The 26,998-nt window shown below is 44.3% G+C and overlaps 1 protein-coding gene across 2 annotated transcripts in view; it reads right to left on the bottom strand.

Moving 5' to 3' along the window:
* Positions 1-26,998, bottom strand: part of pdzrn4 (PDZ domain containing ring finger 4) — a 110,505-nt gene that overhangs the window by 18,143 nt on the left and 65,364 nt on the right. Inside the window, exons 2-4 of one of the 2 annotated variants that reach the window (XM_045700320.1) lie at positions 9,285-9,535; positions 6,841-6,943; positions 2,465-2,563 (exon numbers count right to left, since the gene is read on the bottom strand). In XM_045700320.1, the coding sequence (XP_045556276.1) occupies positions 2,465-2,563; positions 6,841-6,943; positions 9,285-9,535 (453 nt within the window). The remainder of the gene's footprint in view (positions 1-2,464; positions 2,564-6,840; positions 6,944-9,284; positions 9,536-26,998) is intronic. The other variant, XM_045700321.1, reaches the window with a different exon arrangement.

Below are 26,998 nucleotides of genomic sequence, written 5' to 3'. Positions count from 1 at the left end.
TTCTCTGGGGAAGATCGAGTCTCATAACGGGGAATTCCGACCAGAGTTGAGCGCGCATACATGGAACATAATTCCCTTTTTTTTATGCACTTTTCTCTCCATGCGTATTCTGACCTTGAATTTAAGCATGAGAATAGCACGCTATTCATTCGCTATTTGTTTGTGTGTAAGATCAAAGAAATGAAGGTGTCTACAGATACACCGTATTCTGACCTTGACATAATTCCCTCACAATTCCACCACCCTTATGCACCATGAAACAATAAATGTGGTCGAGCAACTTGTCAGTTCCAAGTGTAGAAACATCTACTTTCTTTGTTCAGATAGAAATAACACCATTCCCCATGTACTCTCATGTACTAACTGAGAAGACCTTTTGATAACACTTATTGTTAAGATCTATTGATAAGACCTATTGATAAGACCTATTGATAAGACCTATTGATAAGACCTATTGATAAGACCAATTGCCGTGTGGGGTCTTAGGCTGGGTTTCTGTGTAGCACTTTGTGACATTGGCTGATGTAAAAATGGCTTTATAAATACATTTGATTGATGAGAATTTGATAAGAGCTAGGTCATTTTTTAAAATGTTTATTTATATTATTTCACCTTTATTTAACCAGGTAGGCCAGTTGAGAACAAGTTCTCATTTACAACTGTGACCTGGCCAAGGTAAAGCAAAGCACTGCGACAAAAACAACAACACAGAGTCACACATAAACAAATGTACAGTCAATAACACAAAAGAAAAGAAAAATTGAAACATCTATGCACAGTGTGTGCAAATGTAGAAGAGTAGGGAGGTAGGAAATAAATAGGCCCTAGAGGCTAAAATAATGACAATTTAGCATTAATACTGGAGTGATAGATGTACAGATGAGGATGTGCAAGTAGAGATACTGGGGTGCAAAAGAGCAAGAGGGTAAGTAATAATATGGGGATGAGGTAGTTGGATGTGCTATTTACAGATTGGCTGTGTACAGGTACAGTGATCGGTAAGCTGCTCTGACAGCTGATGCTTAAAGTTAGAGAGGGAGATATAAGACTCCAGCTTCAGAGATTTTTGCAATTCGTTCCAGTCATTGGCAGCAGAGATCTGGAAGGAAAGGTGGCCAAAGGAAGTGTTGGCTTTGGAGGTGACCAGTGCAATATACCTGCTGGAGCGTGTGCTACGGGTGGGTGTTGCTATGGTGACCAGTGAACTGAGATAAGGTGGGGCTTTACCTAGCAAAGACTTATAGATGACCTGGAGCCAGTGGGTTTGGCGACGGATATGTAGTGAATGAATAAGCCATTTGGAAAAGGGGATTTTAAATATACATTGTTTTAGTTCCATTTCACCTTATGATCACTGGAGACAAATGTGAAACCAGTCATATGGCAGCAAACTGAAACATAGCTACCGAGTTGATTTATGATTTCTAGAATGTTTTAACTATATGCCTGGACTGTTCACTGTATTTTTTACAACTTGTATCATGTTAAATATGAATCACTATCGGTAGTCACCTTCAGGTATACTCACATTCATTTAGAACTGTCCCTTTAGTGTTCCTTTCCTTACATTTTGCATCATTCCACTACGTCATTAGTTTACCTTCCTCTGTCACGTTCATGTGTTTGTTCCTGAGGATTGCTAGCAATAGTAGACCATATTAGGCTAACATATTACAAGTTGTGAAATAATTTAGGACGTAGCCTATTTGAATCAATTCTGGAACTCAGACTACACGTAGCAGGTTAAACTGGGACCCTGGTGCACGGTTCACCACGACTGGACCGTTGTCATCACGGTCCTATGGTCAGTGAGGATTATTACAGTAGATTTATAGGACTACTGTTCCACCCCTATTGTACACTTTTCTCACCTTTCAATATGTCATGGATTGAACAATTGAATATGGAAACTTTAAGGATGAATCAAACCACTGCATTTTTGAGTCACCAATATATTTTGTGCGTAAAGGCTCTCCAAACTTTTATGAAATTATTCATAAATACTTTCCTAACCCTAAATAATATACAAGATCAGAGTATTTTACAATCAAACAATTGGTGGTGAACAGGACACGATATGCATGTATTTACAATGTATGGTTTTCTTTCATTGATTCCTAATATTCTGAACCGTTCTCTCCATCTATTCTAGTGAGCCTGTTGAGAAAATTATAATATAAGGTACACCAAATTTAAAGGGATGGCTTTACATAAATGTACTGAAACCCATATTAAATGAAAACTCCACAGGAAAATCTGTTGCCAGTAAGTGGGAGTTTTTTCAGCAGTTGAATTAAATGTATTCAGCATGCTAGGAAGCCACGCCTGCAAAGCCCGTTAAAGGACCTGCATAAAGTAAGTCTGAATATCAACTACTGAGAAGTGCGTAGGAAAGACGTACATTTCCTAAGTCTGAATTGGGCCCATGTCTCCTAAGGATGCTGATGGTGGTGGGGGTGCTTACGTGGCTGACGTAGATAGCTGTATCCTCTTCATCGTCAGTCCGATAGCACAGCGTCAGACCCAACTTCTCCTGACTGTTGAGCCGACAGAGCTCTACCTGCTGTAGAGACAGAACAGAACAGAGAGAATTCCCAATGGAAAGGAGGAGAGGAGGAGGAGAGGAGAGAAGGAAGAGAGTCCAACAGAGATGTGTTACCTGCACAGACTTCATAATGACCTTGTTCTTTTCAAGTTCAAGAGCTGGGCCCATATTCCAAAAACGTCTCAGCGTAGGAGTGCTGATGTAGGATCGGTTTAGCCTTTCAGTTTATAATGAATGGACAGGGGGGATCTGATCCTAGATCAGCACTCTGAAACGCTTTATGAGTACTCTGAGCTTACTCTCTGAGAATTGTCACTAAGCTTGTTGCCAAGAACATACGATACTGACTTCATTCATTGTGTAGGAAGTAGGTTAGTGACACAGAAGGGTGAATTATCCTTTTCTAAAGTGAGATAAGTATGAGATAATTATACAGAAGCTCTCAAAATCAGACACTTCCAGCATTAAGGCCCTCTGGTCATTTCTACTGAGGATATTCAGCTAGGAGCCAGTGTAGATCCCCATTGCTGAGTAGGCTGTGGTTACCACGGTGATGAAATATTCACCATTCACTCTAGTGGGGTTCAGACTCCATGTCACCCTGGCCTTGCCATGGCATATAGCCATTACAATATTAACAACGTGATGTTTTCATCATAAACATCACAATTATCCAAACTATAAGCTAGAACTCGGGCATTTTCATTTCACTGTTAGTATCGGGAAGTTTTGACTTAATGTGCTCATAGTGAACTACAAAGTCCAGCATTCATAGCGAATGCTGATACCGCCTGCTAGGTAGATGGGGCGTGCCCACAAACTTGAATGATGCCATTGTTTACCTCGAATGACCAACACAGAGTAATCTCAGAAGATTTCTTTGTAAACTTTTGTTTTCACTATTGTTTGTCATCATGCCATGTGGGGTTCTGTGCCTTGCTGTGCTAATTACAACAATCGTACAAATGTGCTACCTTCACTGCTCTACCTACCAGAGATTCACCCTGATCCTCCTAGTGGCTTGCGGCTATCAAGAATGATGCGGTGACCAAAGATTCCCAGAGGGATTACCAGAGGGATTACCAGACTGGACTGCTAGGGAATCCATTTCGACGCCAGCTGAGACGTGATGAGATACCATCGATTTTTTTCCTTCACAGCGAAACGGAAGATTCTTAATTAGAGGTAAAAAATAGAATTGCTGATATAGTATCTTTAATTAAAAAAAAACTTCTTGGAGGAGGGACAGGGGCCAGACCATGAAGCACCACCCAACACAAATTGTAGTCTTTACGAGACTGAGAACGATGTATCTGCTTGTATATTTAGCAATGAATCCGATGATAGGAACATCGCTGAAAGACGTCCAATGGCTCTGTCGAACAAGGACAACCATATCTACACCCACAAAAACCATATAGTGTGATCAGTTTAACATAGAGCCTTCATGAAATACCACAAAGTAGGATTACATTCATTTTCAGATCTCGCCCCCACCCACCATCAATACACCGGAAGCTGTCATAGGGTGTATAATTCAGAGTGTGATGCCCTGACCTGCCTTCCTCCTGGGCAGTTATGTGTGAAACACATCTCACTGTCCTAGAAACACCTCAAACATGATGAAAACAAGCCCAGATTCCCCTTTAACTGACACATACTTTGGTGCCTCAACTTTACCAAGACCAACATGTTGATCAACATAGCTCATAGGGAGTAACACACAGTTCTCCAGTAAGTCTCTGCAAAGGGTGAAATAATATGTGTGTGTGTGTGTGTGTGTGTGTGTGTGTGTGTGTGTGTGTGTGTGTGTGTGTGTGTGTGTGTGTGTGTGTGTGTGTGTGTGTGTGTGTGTGTGTGTGTGTGTGTGTGTGTGTGTGTGTGTGTGTGTGTGTGTGTGTGTGTGTGTGTTTTAAAATGTAAACCAACTGTATCACTCAAACAAATTCAACAAGTAACCCAATATCACCATGACATGCTGTGGCATTGGTACTAAAGATGCATCATTCCAGACCAGTTAAGACTGCAATTGATGTTGAATTATTGTCTGATAAATGACATTCCACCTCCTGTGGTCTTTGCTTATTCTTGTTGTGTGGTTCCTAATCTCTCCTCACCATGGTAACACATGTCCACTGCCCAGAGGGTGGTCTGTACATCAATAGCACTAAAACCTCATATCAAATAAAACACAGACGGGTGTCCCACTGGGGACGTCTTCGATGGTCGCACCAATGGCATTTACTACACAGCGTGTTCCCTTAATGTTGCAGGTGTATTAACCCTGGTCTGTTTGGTCACTGCTGTGTTGGGAAGAAACAGAAAGATATCATTTTACAGTTTGATATTTTGCTCTGCCAAAGGTATTTTACGTGTGAAGTTACAGTTGGAAGGCAGGGGGTCAAAAGAAGGCACTATAACAGGGATACCCTAATTAAAAGGGATAGGCTAATTAAAGGGATACCCTCATTAAAGAGAGAGGCTAATTAAAGGGATAGGCCAATTAAAGGGATAGCCTAATTAAAGGGATAGGCCAATTAAAGGGATAGCCCAATTAAAGAGATAGGCCAATTAAAGGGATAGCCTAATTAAAGGGATAGGCCAATTAAAGGGATAGCCTAATTAAAGGGATAGGCCAATTAAAGGGATAGCCTAATTAAAGGGATAGGCCAATTAAAGGGATAGCCTAATTAAAGGGATAGCCTAATTTCCAAAGGATTCCGGGTGGCAGTTGGGAAAGATTAGATGACTGATTCAAAAAATAAATGAATTTCTTCGACATCTAGCCACAACAAACAGAGGACAAACAGAGGAGGCAGGGCACTTTTGACTAGGACAGCTGTTACTGGCGAGTAGACTCCACACTTCCACACAGTTTAGAACGGTTCAGAACGGTCGAGAAAAGTGGTTGACACAAACGCACCATGACTGTTGATTAACTACCATGTACTGAGAGATCAGATAACACTAGCTCCCTACTGTCAGAGGGCATTACTAGAGAGAACAATCACACTGAGTAGTACAGGACACAACCTTGTAATCTGGAGATGTTTGAGGTTAGATTAAAGTGAGAAATCCCAGTGTTTCGTGCAGACAGTACATTAACTCGTGTAGGGCTACAGGACACAACCTCATACTCGTCAGCACGAGATCTAGTAATAATCTGTGGATGTACTGAGGTCAGAGAGACACCGCCTAGAGAGACCACGCTAGTCTTGATTAGAAGATCATCTGTATCTGTGTGTTGTTTTTATAGCGGGTCACTGGGAAGAAAAAACGTCCCACCGCTGCCCTGTAGCTGTCCTTAAGTTACACGGCAGTAGTGTGAAGCCAGGCTAAACACATCCTTCACTGCTAATGTCCCTGAGCTGCCAGGGCTACTGAGGAGCAAGGGCATTCAGGGTACAGTTAGATACACTTGACTGAATAAAGAGTAACTGAGGGCCAGCTGTGTGAGGGGAAGGAGTAGCCATAACAACAGTAATCAGGTCACGACCTGACACTGACCCTGCCTCAGTTGGGTTGACCAGACTGTGTGTGTGTGTGTGTGTCCGCCTGCCTGCGAGTGTGTGTGTGTGTGTGTGTGTGTGTGTGTGTGTGTGTGTGTGTGTGTGTGTGTGTGTGTGTGTGTGTGTGTGTGTGTGTGTGTGTGTGTGTGTGTGTGTGTGTGTGTGTGTGTGTGTGTGTGTGTGTGTGTGTGTGTGTGTGTGTGTGTGTGTGTGTGTGTGTGTGTGTGTGTGTGTGCCTGTGAGTGTGTGCTCAAACTTCACGCCGTCTCTCATCCCTCTCTCACACAGAGAGACATCCGTCCATTTAGTCAGAAGTGGCCGTTAAACCACAGCTGACAGCAGAGGAACACTAATGACCCAGAATCCTGTGCAGCGAACCACCGCCACCCATTATACGAGCAGCACCACTGCACAAACACACACACTACCACGTCACCCATCACCTCACCTCACCTCACGTCTCCCACGGTCACTGCCTCTCTGACACAAATTACAATCTCCACCCAGCCTCCCAGACAGGCTATTTTTCAACACTCCAAGTGTATCTGAAATGTGTCATTGTTTGTAGGGAAAACATACCAAATTGAGGTAGTAAGATTCATAGCGGTATTATAATCTTTATCATTCCGATAGCATAACGAGCTGCGGGGGAGATGTGGTTGTAATTAGCGTTTTAGTGAATAAGCAGGAAACACTATATTTGACCAATAGACACATGACTTGTCAATATAACTGCTGTGGGAGAATTGTCATCGCAGGAACTTGTGTGGCTCCATATTGATTTACCTCATACTCAAACTCCTCTGGCCTGTCCACTTCAGCTGGGGTGTTGGAGAGGTACTCTGGACACTCGTAGAATTCATGCTCCATTGTGTGGATGGAGTGACAGCTGAGGGGAGACAGAATGAGAGGAAGAGAGAGGGGAAGAGGAGAAAGACAGATGTGTGAGTAGCAAGCTGATTTCAACACCTTTCTCCCTGTGCTGTGCATATTGGTCGCTAACATAAAATCCCTTTTACAACCCCCAGTAAAGCAACTAATGGCAGGGCTCTAAACACACGTTGTGCCATTTTAAACATGGACATGTTTTAACAAGACAAAAAACCCATGTAAGTGACAAAACCTGCAAAAAGAACCTGCAAAAATAACCTGTAAAAATAACCTGTAAAAAGAACCTGTAAAAAGACCCTGTAAAAAGAACCTGTTAAAAAGAACCTGTAAAAATAACCTGTTAAAAAGACCCTGTAAAAAGACCCTGTAAAAAGAACCTGTAAAAAGACCCTGTAAAAAGAACCTGTTAAAAAGACCCTGTAAAAAGAACCTGTTAAAAAGAACCTGTAAAAAGACCCTGTAAAAAGAACCTGTTAAAAAGACCCTGTAAAAAGAACCTGCTAAAAATAACCTGTAAAAAGAACCTGTTAAAAAGACCCTGTAAAAAGACCCTGTAAAAAGAACCTGTAAAAAGACCCTATAAAAAGAACCTGTAAAAAGAACCTGTAAAAAGAACCTGTAAAAAGACCCTGTAAAAAGAACCTGTTAAAAAGACCCTGTAAAAAGAACCTGTTAAAAAGAACCTGTAAAAAGACCCTGTAAAAAGAACCTGTAAAAAGACCCTGTAAAAAGAACCTGTTAAAAAGACCCTGTAAAAAGACCCTGTAAAAAGAACCTGTAAAAAGACCCTGTAAAAAGAACCTGTTAAAAAGACCCTGTAAAAAGAACCTGTTAAAAAGACCCTGTAAAAAGACCCTGTAAAAAGAACCTGTAAAAAGACCCTATAAAAAGAACCTGTAAAAAGAACCTGTAAAAAGAACCTGTAAAAATAACCTGTTAAAAATAACCTGTAAAAAGACATCTCTGTCTCCTCAGTAATATATTGATTTACAGATGGTTACTTGGCATGTATACAGACACATGTCAGCCCTGGGTATAACCAGCCCACAGTAACATCACTGTTATTTAGAATCACAACAGCATCCATACTGCCTCCCCCTTATCAGCCGTAGCACAGACGAGGGAACGGATGATTTGTAGTTTATAGGACAAATGTATTTCATTTCTGGCCCAGTAAAGACCTATAAATAGACTGAGAATGAACGTAGCGCTGTATAACAGTCACTCCATTTGTTTTTAATCACCTTGTAAACTCTTAAAGGAAATGGATGCAGCAGTCTGGCTGCACTGCAGACACAATTATTACATGCCAGTTGGAGAGCATCCTAATGACATTAAAGGGATGTGATCAGCTGTACTGGGGGGGCAGTAATGCTGTTGTCCTCCATGATACAGTAGAGGCTCTGATCAACCACATCAGGTTGATGTAACCCATAATAAAGCATCTCCATGTTGAGGAGAACCATCCAAGGGCCACTCATACAAATGTATACATTCACCACAGTAAGTCACTTTGGATAAAAGTGTCTGCTAATGCCACATATTATTACATTAGCCACATGTTATTCATTCATATTCAAGGGTAACACACGTTCTTTCTGAATAAAGGGTTTATCTATTAGAAAGTTCCGGCAGAAAATTCAGGCCAAACCCATGAGTCACATACAGGACATGTATTACTCAGACAGAAGTCTACAACAATGGTTCTCAATTCCTGGCTCCCTGTATATTAACCCCTAGTGAGGTTATCGCCACGGCAACGAGGCATAGCTCACCTGACAGCAGGAAGGGTTAGGATGGAGACTAGGGTTAGGTTAAGGGTTAGAGTTAGATGTCCCTAGTCTTTCCAACAGGAGGAAGGGGTAGATAACAGGTTAGGGTTAGGGTTGAGGGTTAGGGTTGAGGGTTAGGGCTGAGGGTTAGCGTTAGGGTTAGGGTTGAGGGTTAGGGTTAGGGTTAGGGTTGAGGGTTAGGGCTGAGGGTTAGGGTTAGGGTTGAGGGTTAGGGTTAGGGTTAGGGTTGAGGCTAGGATTACGGTAAGGTTTAAGGCTAGGGTTAGGGTAAGGGATAAGGTTAATGTTAAGGTTAGGGTTAGATGCCCCTCACCTGTCTGACAGCAGAAAGGGGTAGATAACAGGTTAGGGTTAGGGTTGAGGGTTAGGGTTGAGGTTTAGGGTTGAGGGTTAGGGTTGAGGGTTAGGGTTAGGGCTGAGGGTTAGGGTTAGGGTTGAGGGTTAGGGTTAGGGTTGAGGCTAGGATTACGGTAAGGTTTAAGGCTAGGGTTAGGGTAAGGGATAAGGTTAATGTTAAGGTTAGGGTTAGGATTAGATGCCCCTCACCTGTCTGACAGCAGAAAGGGGCAGATGTCAGGTACAGGTGGAGTAGCAGGCCTCAGCTTAGCCAGGGCCATGATGTGTTCGAAAGTGATGTCCGTCTGCGTGCACACGTCCACCACGTGAACTTCCTGTAGTGTTTGGTGTGAGTGGGCGGGGTTGCCATGGTGACGGACGACCTGCACCACGATGGGGTCTCTCCTGATGACCTCCACCACCTCGTCATGGCTGGCCTTGGAGTAGTCCCTGCCATTCACCTGAACAGGGAAGAGATAGAAGAGTCTTAAACCTATGTACACTGTACAGGAATAACTAGGTGTCTATGTGGTGGGAGACAGAAGAGTCTTAAACCTATATATACTGTACAGGAATAACTAGGTGTCTATGTGGTGGGAGACAGAAGAGTCTTAAACCTATGTACACTGTACAGGAATAACTAGGTGTCTATGTGGTGGGAGACAGAAGAATCTTAAACCTATATATACTGTACAGGAATAACTAGGTGTCTATGTGGTGGGAGACAGAAGAGTCTTAAACCTATGTACACTGTACAGGAATAACTAGGTGTCTATGTGGTGGGAGACAGAATAGTCTTAAACCTATATATACTGTACAGGAATAACTAGGTGTCTATGTGGTGGGAGACAGAAGAGTCTTAAACCTATATATACTGTACAGGAATAACTAGGTGTCTATGTGGTGGGAGACAGAAGAGTCTTAAACCTATATATACTGTACAGGAATAACTAGGTGTCTATGTGGTGGGAGACAGAAGAGTCTTAAACCTATATATACTGTACAGGAATAACTAGGTGTCTATGTGGTGGGAGACAGAAGAGTCTTAAACCTATATATACTGTACAGGAATAACTAGGTGTCTATGTGGTGGGAGACAGAAGAGTCTTAAACCTATATATACTGTACAGGAATAACTAGGTGTCTATGTGGTGGGAGACAGAAGAGTCTTAAACCTATATATACTGTACAGGAATAACTAGGTGTCTATGTGGTGGGAGACAGAAGAGTCTTAAACCTATATATACTGTACAGGAATAACTAGGTGTCTATGTGGTGGGAGACAGAAGAGTCTTAAACCTATATATACTGTACAGGAATAACTAGGTGTCTATGTGGTGGGAGACAGAAGAGTCTTAAACCTATATATACTGTACAGGAATAACTAGGTGTCTATGTGGTGGGAGACAGAAGAGTCTTAAACCTATATATACTGTACAGGAATAACTAGGTGTCTATGTGGTGGGAGACAGAAGAGTCTTAAACCTATATATACTGTACAGGAATAACTAGGTGTCTATGTGGTGGGAGACAGAAGAGTCTTAAACCTATATATACTGTACAGGAATAACTAGGTGTCTATGTGGTGGGAGACAGAAGAGTCTTAAACCTATATATACTGTACAGGAATAACTAGGTGTCTATGTGGTGGGAGACAGAAGAGTCTTAAACCTATATATACTGTACAGGAATAACTAGGTGTCTATGTGGTGGGAGACAGAAGAGTCTTAAACCTATATATACTGTACAGGAATAACTAGGTGTCTATGTGGTGGGAGACAGAAGAGTCTTAAACCTATATATACTGTACAGGAATAACTAGGTGTCTATGTGGTGGGAGACAGAAGAATCTTAAACCTATATATACTGTACAGGAATAACTAGGTGTCTATGTGGTGGGAGACAGAAGAGTCTTAAACCTATATATACTGTACAGGAATAACTAGGTGTCTATGGGGTGAGTCAGTATCACAAAAGCTAGACTCTTCCCACAGCCAAGTCCCCACCATTCCCAAATTCCTACCATTCCCAAATTCCTACCATTCCCAAGAACCTAACATTTCAAGTCCCTACCATTCCCAAGTCCTTAACATTCTCAAGTCCCTACCATTCCCAAATCCCTAACATTCTCAAGTCTCTACCATTCCCAAGTCCCTAACATTCCCAAGTTCCTACCATTCCCAAGTCCCTAGCATTCCCAAGTCCCTACCATTCCCAAGTCCCTAGCATTCCCAAGTCCCTAGCATTCCCAAGTCCCTATCATTCCCAAGTCCCTACCATTCACCAGATGGAGGAGATGGAGGTGTCCTGTTAGTCCTATGTCCTGAGCCCACAGAGAAGCAGCATATGTGATACTGTAGAGTGCACCTAGTGATCCAATTACAACCTGCTGAGTACCAGTCTGTTTCTGCATCAGCCAACACCTTTGTCATTGTCTTGCCAAGGCAACAACATAAGCCATTTGAAAACACTATTTTATACTTGTATTTCAGAGAAGCATTACAATGCTACAATTTCACACACTGATCCTCCTTTCTTCTCCATTCTTATTCATATCCAGTACTGAACTGACATACTGAGACCTCCTACCCACCACATAACAGAACAGTGGACCCCTGGGACTAACAGTTCAGTAATGATCCCTGAGAGCCTGGGTGAGCCTGGAGAAGAAAAGCCTGTCAGTTTTAAAGGGCACCTGCTGTCTCTCCAGGGGAGGGGAGGTGGAGAGGGAGAAGGCCAGGGTGGAGGCCTCTTCCCCTGGGTTGGACTGGTCTGAGCTCTGGGTCTCTGTCTCTGGGTCTGATCATTACGGTACTGTGGGGTTCAAACTAAATGTCTGGGTTTCAGTGGGAGGTGCACTCATCATACTGACACCTGCCAAGTAACACCTGCCCCCCCCCCCATACAAATGTATACATTCACCACAGTAAGTCTCTTTGGATAAAAGTGTCTGCTAATGCCACATATTATTACATTAGCCACATGTTATTCATTCATATTCAAGGGTAACACACGTTCTTTCTGAATAAAGGGTTTATCTATTAGAAAGTTCCGGCAGAAAATTCAGGCCAAACCCATGAGTCACATACAGGACATGTATTACTCAGACAGAAGTCTACAACAATGGTTCTCAATTCCTGGCTCCCTGTATATTAACCCCTAGTGAGGTTATCTCCACGGCAACGAGACATAGCTCACCTGACAGCAGGAAGGGTTAGGATGGAGGCTAGGGTTAGGGTTAGGGTTAGGTTAAGGGTTAGAGTTAGAGTTGAGGGTTAGGGTTAAGGGTTAGAGTTAGATGTCCCTAATCTTTCCAACAGGAGGAAGGGGCCGATAACAGGTTAGGGTTAGGTTAAGGGTTAGGGTTAGGGTTAGGGCTGAGGGTTAGGTTAAGGGTTAGAGTTAGAGTTGAGGGTTAGGGTTAGGGTTAGGTTAAGGGTTAGAGTTAGAGTTGAGGGTTAGGGTTAGGGTTAGGGTTAGATGTCCCTAGTCTTTCCAACAGGAGGAAGGGGTAGATAACAGGTTAGGGTTAGGTTAAGGGTTAGGGTTAGAGTTGAGGGTTAGGGTTAGGGTTAGGTTAAGGGTTAGAGTTAGAGTTGAGGGATAGGGTTAGGGTTAGGTTAAGGGTTAGAGTTAGAGTTGAGGGTTAGGTTAAGGGTTAGGGTTAGATGTCCCTAGTCTTTCCAACAGGAGGAAGGGGTAGATAACAGGTTAGGGTTAGGTTAAGGGTTAGGGTTAGAGTTGAGGGTTAGGGTTAGGGTTAGGGTTAGGTTAAGGGTTAGGGTTAGAGTTGAGGGTTAGGGTTAGGGTTAAGGGTTAGAGTTAGATGTCCCTAGTCTTTCCAACAGGAGGAAGGGGTAGATAACAGGTTAGGGTTAGGTTAAGGGTTAGGGTTAGGGTTAGGTTAAGGGTTAGGGTTAGAGTTGAGGGTTAGGGTTAGGGTTAGGTTAAGGGTTAGGGTTAGAGTTGAGGGTTAGGGTTAGGGTTAAGGGTTAGATGTCCCTAGTCTTTCCGATAGCAGGAAGGGGCAGATAACAGGTTAGGGTTAGGTTAAGGGTTAGAGTTAGAGTTGAGGGTTAGGTTAAGGGTTAGAGTTAGATGTCCCTAGTCTTTCCGACAGCAGGAAGGGGTAGATAACAGGTTAGGGTTAGAGTTGAGAGGGTTTCTGTTTGTGCTGGTATCAAACCTTGGGTTGCACAGGGCCTATTGCAACTTCCTGTTCTGTCTGCATATTGCAAGTCAGTCTGGTCTGAAGAGGGTAGAACATTGGGCCGGTTTTTGCCTGAGGGATCGATGAAGGCAGAGAGCTGAGACTAGGGTTGGGTTAGGGTTAGATGTCCCTCATCTGTCTGACAGCACACACACATCCTTGGTCTGCAGTCATCTGTGACCTCAGATACACGGTTTATCCAATTACAGAGCCTCATTACAGTACAGATGTCAAATTCATGTTCAATCAATTACATCCTCAGATTTATTTTCAACACTGATTATTGAAATGTGTCAGGATGTCAAACTGGGACACGCACACACACACACACACACACGCACGCACGCACGCACGCACGCACGCACACACACACACACACACACACACACACACACACACACACACACACACGCAAAGATACACAAACATACGCACATGGATACACATGTACGCACCCACTGAAACACACACACACACGCACACACACAGACACACACACTTACTTACCTGACCCTAAATCAGAACTGATAGAATCTGTTTATTATTAAAATGAGATTAGATGTATTCATTCATCAGAGGCAGAAATAAAGAAATGGATGGTTGCTCTATTCAGCTCTGTAATGAGATAGATACCAGCTCCATGTATCTCTGTAATGAGTTAGAAACCAGCTTCATTTATCTCTGTAATGGTAGATACCAGCTCCATTTATCTCTGTAATGAGTTAGAAACCAGCTTCATTTCTCTCTGTAATGATAGATACCAGCTCCATTTATCTCTGTAATGAGTTAGAAACCAGCTTCATTTATCTCTGTAATGATAGATACCAGCTCCATTTATCTCTGTAATGATAGATACCGGCTCCATTTATATCTGTAATGAGTTAGAAACCAGCTCCATTTATCTCTGTAATGATAGAAACCAGCTCCATTTATCTCTGTAATGATAGAAACCAGCTCCATTTATCTCTGTAATGAGATAGAAACCAGCTCCATTTATCTCTGTAATGAGATAGAAACCAGCTTCATTTATCTCTGTAATGATAGAAACCAGCTCCATTTATCTCTGTAATGAGTTAGAAACCAGCTCCATTTATCTCTCTAATGAGATAGAAACCAGCTCCATTTATCTCTGTAATGAGATAGAAACCAGCTCCATTTATCTCTGTAATGATAGAAACCAGCTCCATTTATCTCTGTAATGAGTTAGAAACCAGCTCCATTTATCTCTCTAATGAGATAGAAACCAGCTCCATTTATCACTGTAATGAGATAGAAACCAGCTCCATTTATCTCTGTAATGAGATGGAAACCAGCTCCATGTATCTCTGTAATGAGATAGAAACCAGCTCCATGTATCTCTGTAATGAGATGGAAACCAGCTCCATGTATCTCTGTAATGAGATGGAAACCAGCTCCATGTATCTCTGTAACGAGATGGAAACCAGCTCCATTTATCTCTGTAATGAGATGGAAACCAGCTCCATTTATCTCTGTAATGAGATAGAAAGCAGCTCCATTTATCTCTGTAATAAAATAGAAACCAGCTCCATTTATCTCTGTAATAAAATAGAAACCAGCTCCATTTATCTCTCTAATAAAATAGAAACCAGCTCCATGTAGGCAAGCGAAGACATAAGGATGATAGACAGATACAGGACATGGTACATGTAAGGTGTGTGTGTGTGTGTGTGTGTGTGTGTGTGTGTGTGTGTGTGTGTGTGTGTGTGTGTGTGTGTGTGTGTGTGTGTGTGTGTGTGTGTGTGTGTGTGTGTGTGTGTGTGTGTGTGTGTGTGTGAGTGTGAGTGTGAGTGAGTGAGGTGATGCATGACAGAGTCCGCCCAGAGGGAGTGGGAGCAGGTCAGGATATCCCCTGGGTGTCCACAGCTGACCCAGAGGGAGAGGGAGCAGGTCAGGATATCCCCTGGGTGTCCACAGCTGACCCAGAGGGAGAGGGAGCAGGTCAGGATATCCCCTGGTGTCCACAGCTGACCCAGAGGGAGCGGGAGCAGGTCAGGATATCCCCTAGGTGTCCACAGCTGACCCAGAGGGAGAGGGAGCAGGTCAGGATATCCCCTGGGTGTCCACAGCTGACCCAGAGGAAGAGGGAGCAGGCCAGGATATCCCCTGGGTGTCCACAGCTGACCCAGAGGGAGAGGGAGCAGATCAGGATATCCCCTGGGTGTCCACAGCTGACCCAGAAGGAGAGGGAGCAGGTCAGGATATCCCCTGGGTGTCCACAGCTGACCCAGAGGGAGAGGGAGCAGGTCAGGATATCCCCTGGGTGTCCACAGCTGACCCAGCACACAGCACAGAGACGACAAAACTAGCTAGCCACTTACTGATTAAATACGGTAAAACCATGAAACCTTGGCTGACCTGAACTACCCTCACTACCAGAGTTACTTCCTGGATCAGCACCCAGCATGCAGCATACACCACACAATGTAGATAACTTAATTGACAGAAGAAAACAACTAGCTGTTAATTTACTGAATCTAAACCCAGAGGCCTTGGTAGACCTGAGCTACCCTTACCTGACAGACTGTTAGATCTCCTGAGTTACTCTCACCTGACAGACTGTTAGATCTCCTGACTGACTGTTAGATCTCCTGAGCTACTCTCACCTGACAGACTGTTAGATCTCCTGACTGACTGTTAGATCTCCTGAGCTACCCTTACCTGACAAACTGTTAGATCTCCTGACTGACTGTTAGATCTCCTGACTGACTGTTAGATCTCCTGAGCTACCCTTACCTGACAGACTGTTAGATCTCCTGACTGACTGTTAGATCTCCTGACTGACTGTTAGATCTCCTGACTGACTGTTAGATCTCCTGAGCTACCCTTACCTGACAGACTGTTAGATCTCCTGACTGACTGTTAGATCTCCTGAGCTACCCTTACCTGACAGACTGTTAGATCTCCTGACTGACTGTTAGATCTCCTGACTGACTGTTAGATCTCCTGAGCTACCCTTACCTGACATACTGTTAGATCTCCTGACTGACTGTTAGATCTCCTGACTGACTGTTAGATCTCCTGAGCTACTCTCACCTGACAGACTGTTAGATCTCCTGACTGACTGTTAGATCTCCTGAGCTACTCTCACCTGACAGACTGTTAGATCTCCTGACTGACTGTTAGATCTCCTGAGCTACTCTCACCTGACAGACTGTTGGATCTCCTGACAGACTGTTAGATCTCCTGAGCTACTCTCACCTGACAGACTGTTAGATCTCCTGACACTGTTAGATCTCCTGAGCTACTCTCACCTGACAGACTGTTAGATCTCCTGACTGACTGTTAGATCTCCTGAGCTACCCTTACCTGACAAACTGTTAGATCTCCTGACTGACTGTTAGATCTCCTGACTGACTGTTAGATCTCCTGACAGACTGTTAGATCTCCTGACAGACTGTTAGATCTCCTGACTGACTGTTAGATCTCCTGACAGACTGTTAGATCTCCTGAGCTACTCTCACCTGACAGACTGTTAGATCTCCTGACTGACTGTTAGATCTCCTGAGTGACTGTTAGATCTCCTGAGTTACTCTCACCTGACTGACTGTTAGATCTCCTGAGCTACTCTCACCTGACTGACTGTTAGATCTCCTGACTGACTGTTAGATCTCCTGACAGACTGTTAGATCTCCTGAGCTACTCTCACCTGACTGACTATTAGATCTCCTGACAGACTGTTAGATCTCCTGAGCTACTCTCACCTGACTGTTAGATCTCCTGACTGACTGTTAGATCTCCTGACAGACTGTTAGATCTCCTGAGCTACTCTCACCTGACTGTTAGATCTCCTGACTGACTGTTAGATCTCCTGACAGACTGTTAGATCTCCTGAGCTACTCTCACCTGACTGACTGTTAGATCTCCTGACTGACTGTTAGATCTCCTGACTGACTGTTAGATCTCCTGACTGACTGTTAGATCTCCTGACAGACTGTTAGATCTCCTGAGCTACTCTCACCTGACTGACTGTTAGATCTCCTGACTGACTGTTAGATCTCCTGACTGACTGTTAGATCTCCTGACTGACTGTTAGATCTCCTGAGCTACCCTTACCTGACAGACTGTTAGATCTCCTGAGCTACTCTCACCTGACTGTTAGATCTCCTGACTGACTGTTAGATCTCCTGACAGACTGTTAGATCTCCTGAGCTACTCTCACCTGACTGACTGTTAGATCTCCTGACTGACTGTTAGATCTCCTGACTGACTGTTAGATCTCCTGACTGACTGTTAGATCTCCTGACAGACTGTTAGATCTCCTGAGCTACTCTCACCTGACTGACTGTTAGATCTCCTGACTGACTGTTAGATCTCCTGACTGACTGTTAGATCTCCTGACTGACTGTTAGATCTCCTGACTGACTGTTAGATCTCCTGAGCTACCCTTACCTGACAGACTGTTAGATCTCCTGACTGACTGTTAGATCTCCTGAGCTACCCTTACCTGACAGACTGTTAGATCTCCTGACTGACTGTTAGATCTCCTGACTGACTGTTAGATCTCCTGAGCTACCCTTACCTGACAGACTGTTAGATCTCCTGACAGACTGTTGGATCTCCTGACAGACTGTTAGATCTCCTGAGCTACTCTCACCTGACAGACTGTTAGATCTCCTGACTGACTGTTAGATCTCCTGAGCTACTCTCACCTGACAGACTGTTAGATCTCCTGACTGACTGTTAGATCTCCTGAGCTACCCTTACCTGACAAACTGTTAGATCTCCTGACTGACTGTTAGATCTCCTGACTGACTGTTAGATCTCCTGAGCTACTCTCACCTGACTGACTGTTAGATCTCCTGACTGACTGTTAGATCTGCTGAACTACTCTCACCTGACTGACTGTTAGATCTCCTGACTGACTGTTAGATCTCCTGACTGGCTGTTGGATCTCCTGAGCTACTCTCACCTGACTGACTGTTAGATCTCCTGAGCTACTCTCACCTGACTGACTGTTAGATCTCCTGACTGACTGTTAGATCTCCTGACTGACTGTTAGATCTCCTGACAGACTGTTAGATCTCCTGAGCTACTCTCACCTGACAGACTGTTAGATCTCCTGACTGACTGTTAGATCTCCTGAGTTACTCTCACCTGACAGACTGTTAGATCTCCTGACTGACTGTTAGATCTCCTGACTGACTATCAGAGTTCTTGCCAAGATCAGCATACAGCAAAGACAGAAGAAAACAAAACCCTGTGGCTAACCACTAATAGAGAAATAAAAGGTATCTTATTTGACCTGAGCTAGACACTCACAGAGTTACTGCCTGGTTCAGCACACAGCAATACAGCAAAGACCATCTGTGAACTGTGATGTTTTGATCTCTGTGCTCTCTCTCAATGACATTTAAAGGGCTTTATTGGCATGGGAAATATGCTTATATTGCCAAAGCAAGTGAAATAGATAATAAACATCCTCCATCAGGCTTTTAGGCTGACTGATCTCTCTCTCTCTCTCTCTCGCTCGCTCTCGCTCTCGCTCTCGCTCGCTCTCGCTCTCGCTCGCCCTCGCTCTCCCGCTCTCGCTCTCTCTCTCTCTCTGAGGTGAGGATACAACTGTCAGAAGAGCTGAGAAGAGGAAATCAGTCAGCCCAAAAGCATGATGGATGAGGAGCGTTTTCTGAAGTCTATGTGGGCTTTCCATTGATATTGTATCTATGGTATTGTCATCGGTTTGAAGACTGGTTTGATGTCTGAGAGTAATGCCTTTTTGATTGAAGCTTGCTTTCTCGTAACGTCAACACAGCTTCCTATTGTGTGTAACCTGAAACGTACACACAGACATACTGTATCTCGTCTCATACGGTAAGGAAACATACAGAGAACACCACATGAGGTACTTCCTGGTTCCCTCGAGGTAAAGGTTACTGATGTCAATACAACATAGCCCCCATGGACCTGTGTGTGTTTGAAGTGAGAGCTCTTGTCTTCCCCAACACCAGTCTGTGAAGGTCAGTAGTTATTGTGGTCTACCACAGGGTGTGAGGGTCAGGAAGAGACCCTGACAGGAGACAGGGCCATCAGGGTAGTAGTCTTATATTGATTATAGACCTTAATAATATCAGGCTACTCAAGTAAAATGTCAAATGATTTCATCAATAGACCTGTCCTATGTAGCTCTGGTTGAGAGCCAGCCTCGTCTGCAGCCTTTCCTGTTGAGGTCTGCTATCTCAAGATAAGAGCAGAATACGTTAGCCAGTGATGCTCCACTACAGTCTATGGGACGTTATCCTGTTTACAGACATTAAACTCTTCATGTGTTACATAGACTGGTATCCAGTGATGTGGCCCTACAGACATTAAACTCTTCATGTGTTACATAGACTGGTATCCATTGATGTGGCCCTACAGACAGTAAACTCTTCATGTGTTACATAGACTGGTATCCAGTGATGTGGCCCTACAGACAGTAAACTCTTCATGTGTTACATAGACTGGTATCTAGTGATGTGGCCCTACAGACAGTAAACTCTTCCTGTGTTACATAGACTGGTATCCAGTGATGTGGCCCTACAGACAGTAAACTCTTCATGTGTTACATAGACTGGTATCCAGTGATGTGGCCCTACAGACAGTAAACTCTTCATGTGTTACATAGACTGGTATCCAGTGATGTGGCCCTACAGACAGTAAACTCTTCATGTGTTACATAGACTGGTATCCAGTGATGTGGCCCTACAGACAGTAAACTCTTCATGTGTTACATAGACTGGTATCCAGTGATGTGGCCCTACAGACAGTAAACTCTTCATGTGTTACATAGACTGGTATCCAGTGATGTGGCCCTACAGACAGTAAACTCTTCATGTGTTACATAGACTGGTATCTAGTGATGTGGCCCTACAGACAGTAAACTCTTCCTGTGTTACATAGACTGGTATCCAGTGATGTGGCCCTACAGACAGTAAACTCTTCATGTGTTACATAGACTGGTATCCAGTGATGTGGCCCTACAGACAGTAAACTCTTCATGTGTTACATAGACTACCCTTGCGCGCCAAGTGGACCAGAGGATTGAGTAAAAATAGAATACCCTCTTTAATGACATCACACTTGCAGCACACAATCTTATCCACTAAGATGGCTAAATGGTGTTGCCTGTTGTCGATATGAACAGGTGAGATAAGTAGATAAGTGTGTGTGTGTGTGTGTGTGTGTGTGTGTGTGTGTGTGTGTGTGTGTGTGTGTGTGTGTGTGTGTGTGTGTGTGTGTGTGTGTGTGTCGGGGGGCACATTAAGATAAGAGCTTGATGGAAACCTCTCAACCTCGCAGCTACGGCTGACAGATAGCATGCCTTTGTGAGCTAATGGAAACAATCACGCACGCACACACACACACCGCACGCACGCACGCACGCACACACACACACACACACACACACACACACACACACACACACACACACACACACACACACACACACACACACACACACACAGCTTAAACCTGCATTACGTCAACCCTAACAGCATCAAACCGCGGCTGCTGGTTGTTTAGATAGACAGTTCCTCTGCATATTGAAAGAGATTACAATAGACTGCAACACAATGAGAACAGCAGGCGGTTTCCTCTAGAGAACCAGACAGTCTATTCAGCAGGGACCATATGCTTCTCCTCTCCTAAAAATACTGTGTTCCAAATGGCCCCCCTAGTCCCTATATAGCGCGCTACTTTTGACCAGGCTCTGGTGAAATGTAGTGCACTGTAAAGTGAATAGGTTGCTGTTTGGGATGCTCAACAGCATCGGTAAGAGTACAATTAACTTGATCTTTGTACCCTCTGATTTAATGAAGTTCGGATATTTTTTTCTAATAATGGATATCCAATATTGCGATGACGACAGACACCGGATGACGACAGACACGGGATGGCGACAGACACGGGATGTCGACAGACACGGGATCGCGACAGACACGGGATAGTGACAGACACAGGATCGCGACAGACACGGGATCGCGACAGACATGGGATTGCGACAGACACGGGATCGATACAGACACAGGATGTCGAAAGACAAGGGATCCCGACAGACACGGGATGGCGACAGACACAGGATGATGGATTTTATTTCCATGATGATGAACGGAGAGATGCTCAGCTGGCCAGTGCCAAACAATCTCCAAACCTAATTTAGTCAACAGCGTATTGAGAATGAGTCCTATCTCATCTGACTGGGGAAGTCTGGAATCTGTCTCATTTCAATAATAACAGTGTCTTGACACAATATGGCAACCGGTTCCAATATGAGAGAGATGAGGGTTTCATAAATCAGAATGGCAGGCAGAGTATAGGGCAGGGTTTCCCAAACTCGTTTCGTTTTTTTGCCCTAGCACTACACAGCTGATTCAAGTCATCAAAGCTTGATGATCAGTTGTTTTTTAATCAGCTTTGTAGTGCTAGGGCAAAACCCAAAATTATCCTAGCACAGCATGGGGAAAGTAGCCACTACCTAAAATAAACTGATCCTAGTACTGCATCCTCAACCAGACTGATCCTAGTACTGCATCCTCAACCAGACTGATCCTAGTACTGCATCCTCAACCAGACTGATCCTAGTACTGCATCCTCAACCAGACTGATCCTAGTACTGCATCCTCAACCAGACTGATCCTAGTACTGCATCCTCAACCAGACTGATCCTAGTACTGCATCCTCAACCAGACTGATCCTAGTACTGCATCCTCAACCAGACTGATCCTAGTACTGCATCCTCAACCAGACTGATCCTAGTACTGCATCCTCAACCAGACTGATCCTAGTACTGCATCCTCAACCAGACTGATCCTAGTACTGCATGGGGAAGGTAGCCACTATGCAGATCTGACACTGCTTATACATAGACAAGAATTTTGTCAAAAGTGAAAATGGGCTAAAGTGAAATGTTCATATTCCTATCAGAATTTTTTTTGTTTGTTGGAAAACTCCAACGTTAGCACCCAACAACTGCAGCTCTATGTACTGTCTGGGTGAAACTGCTTTAAAAGGGCTGGTATCTGGGCAGTAATACTTTCTTAAAAGCTAATGAAGCTTCTCGTTAGTGTCATTAGAGCGAAATGGATGAAGCGAAGAGCAGAGAGCAGAGAGATCAGAGGTGATTCATATAATTACTCTGTCGACCTTTCTGAAATCACTATATTTAGCCCCAGTCTCTTCTGCTACATCAGGGATCATCAACTAGAATCAGTTACGGAATGATTTTTGTAGACCGTTGATCACAAGAAGCCAAAACAGATATAATATTTGATTGAAACATCATTTCAAACATTGCTTACATTTTTATACAATCACATGTCTCTCTATTATGCGTGGGAACCCTGTCCTACAGCCTTTATTTACCTTCCCCTCTGTTACGCCCTGATCTGTTTCACCTGTCCCTGTGATTGTCTCCACCCCCTCCAGGTGTCGTTTCTTTTCCCCAGTGTATTTATCCCTGTGTTTCCTGTCTCTCTGTGGCTGTTCGTCTTGTATGTTTAGTCAAGTCAACCAGCTTGTTTTCCCCCGTACTCCTTTTCTATTCTCTTTGCTAGTCTTCCCGGTTTTGACCCCTGCCAGACTCTGGACTACTTTCCCGCCTGCCTGATCATCCTGCCTGCCCTGACCTTGAATCTGCCTGCCCTTTGGTACCTATTGGACTCTGACTTGGTTTTGACCTTTTGCCTGTACACGACCATTCTCTTGCCTACCCCTTTTTGGGTTAATAAACATTGTAAGACTCCAACCATCTGCCTCCTGTAACTGCATCTGGGTCTCACCTTGTGTCATGATACCCTCGGAGAGTGGGGTCACGGAGGGTCAGCCGTTATCAACAGCAACCCTGGAGCAATTAGGGTTAAGTGCCTTGCTCAGGGCACATCGACAGATGTTTCACCTTGTCAGCTCGAGGATTCGAACTAGGGACCCAACACTGCCTGTGGCTTACTAGGAAAGTTGTGTTTCGAGGGAGGATACAGTGTAGTGTTTAATAACTCATGCATCGATTGCATTTCCTGTTACACTTCAAAACATTATTAGTGGGAGACTGCTAAATGACTAAATATAGGAGGAAGGTGGAATCCTAATACCCTGTCTCCAACACTCGTATGTGGCAGGGCTTACAGACGATAACGGTTTACAAAGGGAAACCCAGCCATGAGTTGCTCAGCAATGCAGAACTCCCGAACGAGCTAAATGCCTTTTGCTTGCTAGGAGGAAGCCCCAGTTCTTCCTGACGACTGTGTGATCTCTCTCTCCATGGCCGATGTGAGCAAAACCAATTAAACAGGTTAACATTCACAATTCCGGAACAATCACAGACGGAATACCAGGGCGTATTCTGAAAGTATGTGCAGACCAGCTGGCAAGTGTCTTCACAGTCATTTTCAATCTATCCTTGTCTGTAATCCCAACAGGTTTCAAACTGACCACCATTGTCTCTGTTCCCAAGAGCTCCAAGGTAACCTGCCTAAATTAATATTGCCCTGTAGCACTTACATCTATAATTATGAAGTGCTTTGAAAGGCTGGTCATGACACACATAAACACCATCATCCTAGACCCACTCCAATTCACACAGCACCCCAACAGATCTACAGATGATGCAATCTCAATTGCACTTCACACTGCCATCTCCCACCTGGACAAGAGAGGAAATAACTATTTGAGTATGCTGTTCATAGACTACAGCTCAGCGTTCATCACCATACAGTAGTCCCATCCAAACTCATCACCAAGCTAGGGACCTGGGACTGAACCCCTCCTTCTGAAACTGGATCCTGGATTTCCGGACGGGCCGACCCCAGGTGGTGAGGGTAGGCAACAACACCTCCGCCACGCTGACTCTCAACACGGGGGCCACTCAGGGGTGTGTGACAACTTCTCCCTAAACGTCAGTAAGACAAAAGAGCTGATCGTGGACTATAGGAGAATGAAAGGAGAACACGCCTCCATCCACATCAACTGGGCTGTTGTGGAGCAGGTTGAGAATTTCAAGTTCCTTGGCATCCACATCACTAAGGACTTAACATGGTCCACTCCACACAGACCCACACAGTTGTGAAGAGGGCACAGCAGCAACTCCTCCCCATTGGAGGCTGAAAAGAATTGACATGGACCCTCGGATCCTCAAAAAGTTCTACAGCTGCACCATCGAGAGCATTTTGACTGGCTTCATCACTGCTTGATATGGCAAATGCACTGCCCTTGACCGCAAAGTGCTACAGAGGGTGGTGCGGACAGCCCAGTACATCACTGGGGACAAGCCACCTGCCATCCAGGACCTCTATATCAGGCGGTGTCAGAGGAATGCCGAACAATTGCCAAAGACACCAGCTACCCCAAGCCATAGACTGTTCAAATCAAATTTTATTGGTCACTTACACTTGCAATAACATCTGCTAAATATGTGTATCGAAATTCTTGTGTTCCTAGCTCCAACAGTGCAGTAGTATCTAACAATTCACAACAATACACAGAAATCTAAAAGTAAAAGAATGGAATTAAGAAATATATAAATATTGGGATGAGCAATGTCGGAGTGGCAATGGTTAAAATAGAGTAGAATAGAATACAGTATGCAGTCGTGGCCAAAAGTTTTGAGAATGACACAAATAGAAATTTTCACAAGGTCTACTGCCTCAGATTGTATGATGGCAATTTACATATATTCCAGAATGTTATGAAGAGTTATCAGATGAATTGCAATTAATTGCAAAGTCCCTCTTTGCCATGCAAATGAACTGAATCCCCCAAAAACATTTCCACTGCATTTCAGCCTTGCCACAAATGGACCAGCTGACATCATGTCAGTGATTATCTCGTTAACACAGGTGTGAGTGTTGACGAGGACAAGACTGGAGATCACTCTGTCATGCTGATTGAGTTCGAATAACAGACTGGAAGGTTCAAAAGGAGGGTGGTGCTTGGAATCATTGTTCTTCCTCTGTCAACCATGGTTACCTGCACGGAAACACGTGCCGTCATCATTGTTTTGCACAAAAAGGGCTTCACAGGCAAGGATATTGCTGCCAGTAAGATTGCACCTAAATCAACCATTTATCGGATCATCAAGAACTTCAAGGAGAGCAGTTCAATTGTTGTGAAGAAGACTTCAGGGCACCCAAGAAAGTCCAGCAAGCGCCAGGACCATCTCCTAAAATTGATTCAGCTGCGGGATCGGGGCACCACCAATACAGAGCTTGCTCAGGAATGGCAGCAGGCAGGTGTGAGTGCATCTGCACGCACAGTGAGGCAAAGACTTTTGGAGGATGGCCTGGTGTCAAGAAGGGCAGCAAAGAAGCCATTTATCTCCAGGAAAAACATCAGGGACAGACTGACATTCTGCAAAAGGTACAGGGATTGGACTGCTGAGGACTGGGGTAAAGTCATTTTCTCTGATGAATCCCCTTTCCGATTGTTTGGGGCATCCGGTTAAAAGCTTGTCCGGAGAAGACAAGGTGAGCGCTACCATCAGTCCTGTGTCATGCCAACAGTAAAGCATCCTGAGACCATTCATGTGTGGGGTTGCTTCTCAGCCAAGGGAGTGGGCTCACTCATAATTTTGCCTAAGAACACAGCCATGAATAAAGAATGGTACCAACACATCCTCAGAGAGCATCTTCTCCCAACCATCCAGGGAACAAAACCGATATTTTGGGTCCACTCCCCAGACCATAATCCCATTGAGAACTTGTGGTCAATCCTCAAGAGGCGGGTGGACAAACAAACTCCCTCTTCTGTCCACTATCAGCTCCTTCGTTTTGTTGACGTTGAGGGAGAGGTTATTTTCCTGTCACCACTCCTTCAGGGCCCTCATTTCCTCCCTGTAGACTGTCTCGTCACTGTTGGTAATCAGGCCTACTACTGTTGTAGGGGCCACTGTGTTGACGATCAGCGAAGTGGAGGTGTTGTTTCCTACCTTCATGACCTGGGGGCGGTCCGTAAAGATGTCCAGGATCCAGTTGCACAGGGCGGGGTTCTGACCCAGGGCCCCAAGCTTAATGATGAGCTTGGAGGGTGCTATGTTGTTGAAGGTTGAGTTATAGTCAATGAACAGCATTTTTACATAGGTATTCCTCTTGTCCAGATGGGATAGGGCAGTGTGATGGCGATTGTATCATTGGGGCGTTATGCAAATTGAAGTGGGTCTAGGATATCAGGTAAGATGGAGGTGATATGATCCTTAACTAGCCTCTCAAAGCACTTCATGACAGACGTGAGTGCTACGGGGCGAGATACATTTAGTTCAGTTACCTTTGCTTTCTTGGGTACAGCAACAATGGTGGACATCTTGAAGCAAGTGTGGACAGCAGACTGGGATAGAGAGAGATTGAATATGTCCGTAAACACTCCAGCCAGCTGGTCTGCGCATGCTTTAAGGACACGGCTAGGGATGCCGTCTGACCGGCAGCCTTGCTAGTGTTAACAGCCTTAAATATCTTACTTTCGTTGGCCACGGAGATTGAGAGCCCACAGTCCTTGGGAGAGGACCGCATTGGTGTCACTGTGTTATCCTCAAAGCGGGCGAAGAATGTGTTTAGCTTGTCTGGGAGCAAGACATCGGTGTCTGCAACGTGGCTGGTTTTCCCTCCCCTTGATTGTCTGTAGACCCTGCCACATACGTCTCATGTCTGAGCCGGTGAATTGCGACTCCTCTTTGTCTCTGTACTGACATTTTGCCTGTTTAATTGACTTACGTAGGGAATAATTAGACTGT

This window comes from Salmo salar, chromosome ssa17 (genome assembly GCF_905237065.1).
Source record: "Salmo salar chromosome ssa17, Ssal_v3.1, whole genome shotgun sequence".
Taxonomy (NCBI): domain Eukaryota; kingdom Metazoa; phylum Chordata; class Actinopteri; order Salmoniformes; family Salmonidae; genus Salmo; species Salmo salar.
The sequence above is the reverse complement of the archived record's forward strand: the minus strand, read 5'-3'. Positions and strand labels throughout refer to the sequence as shown.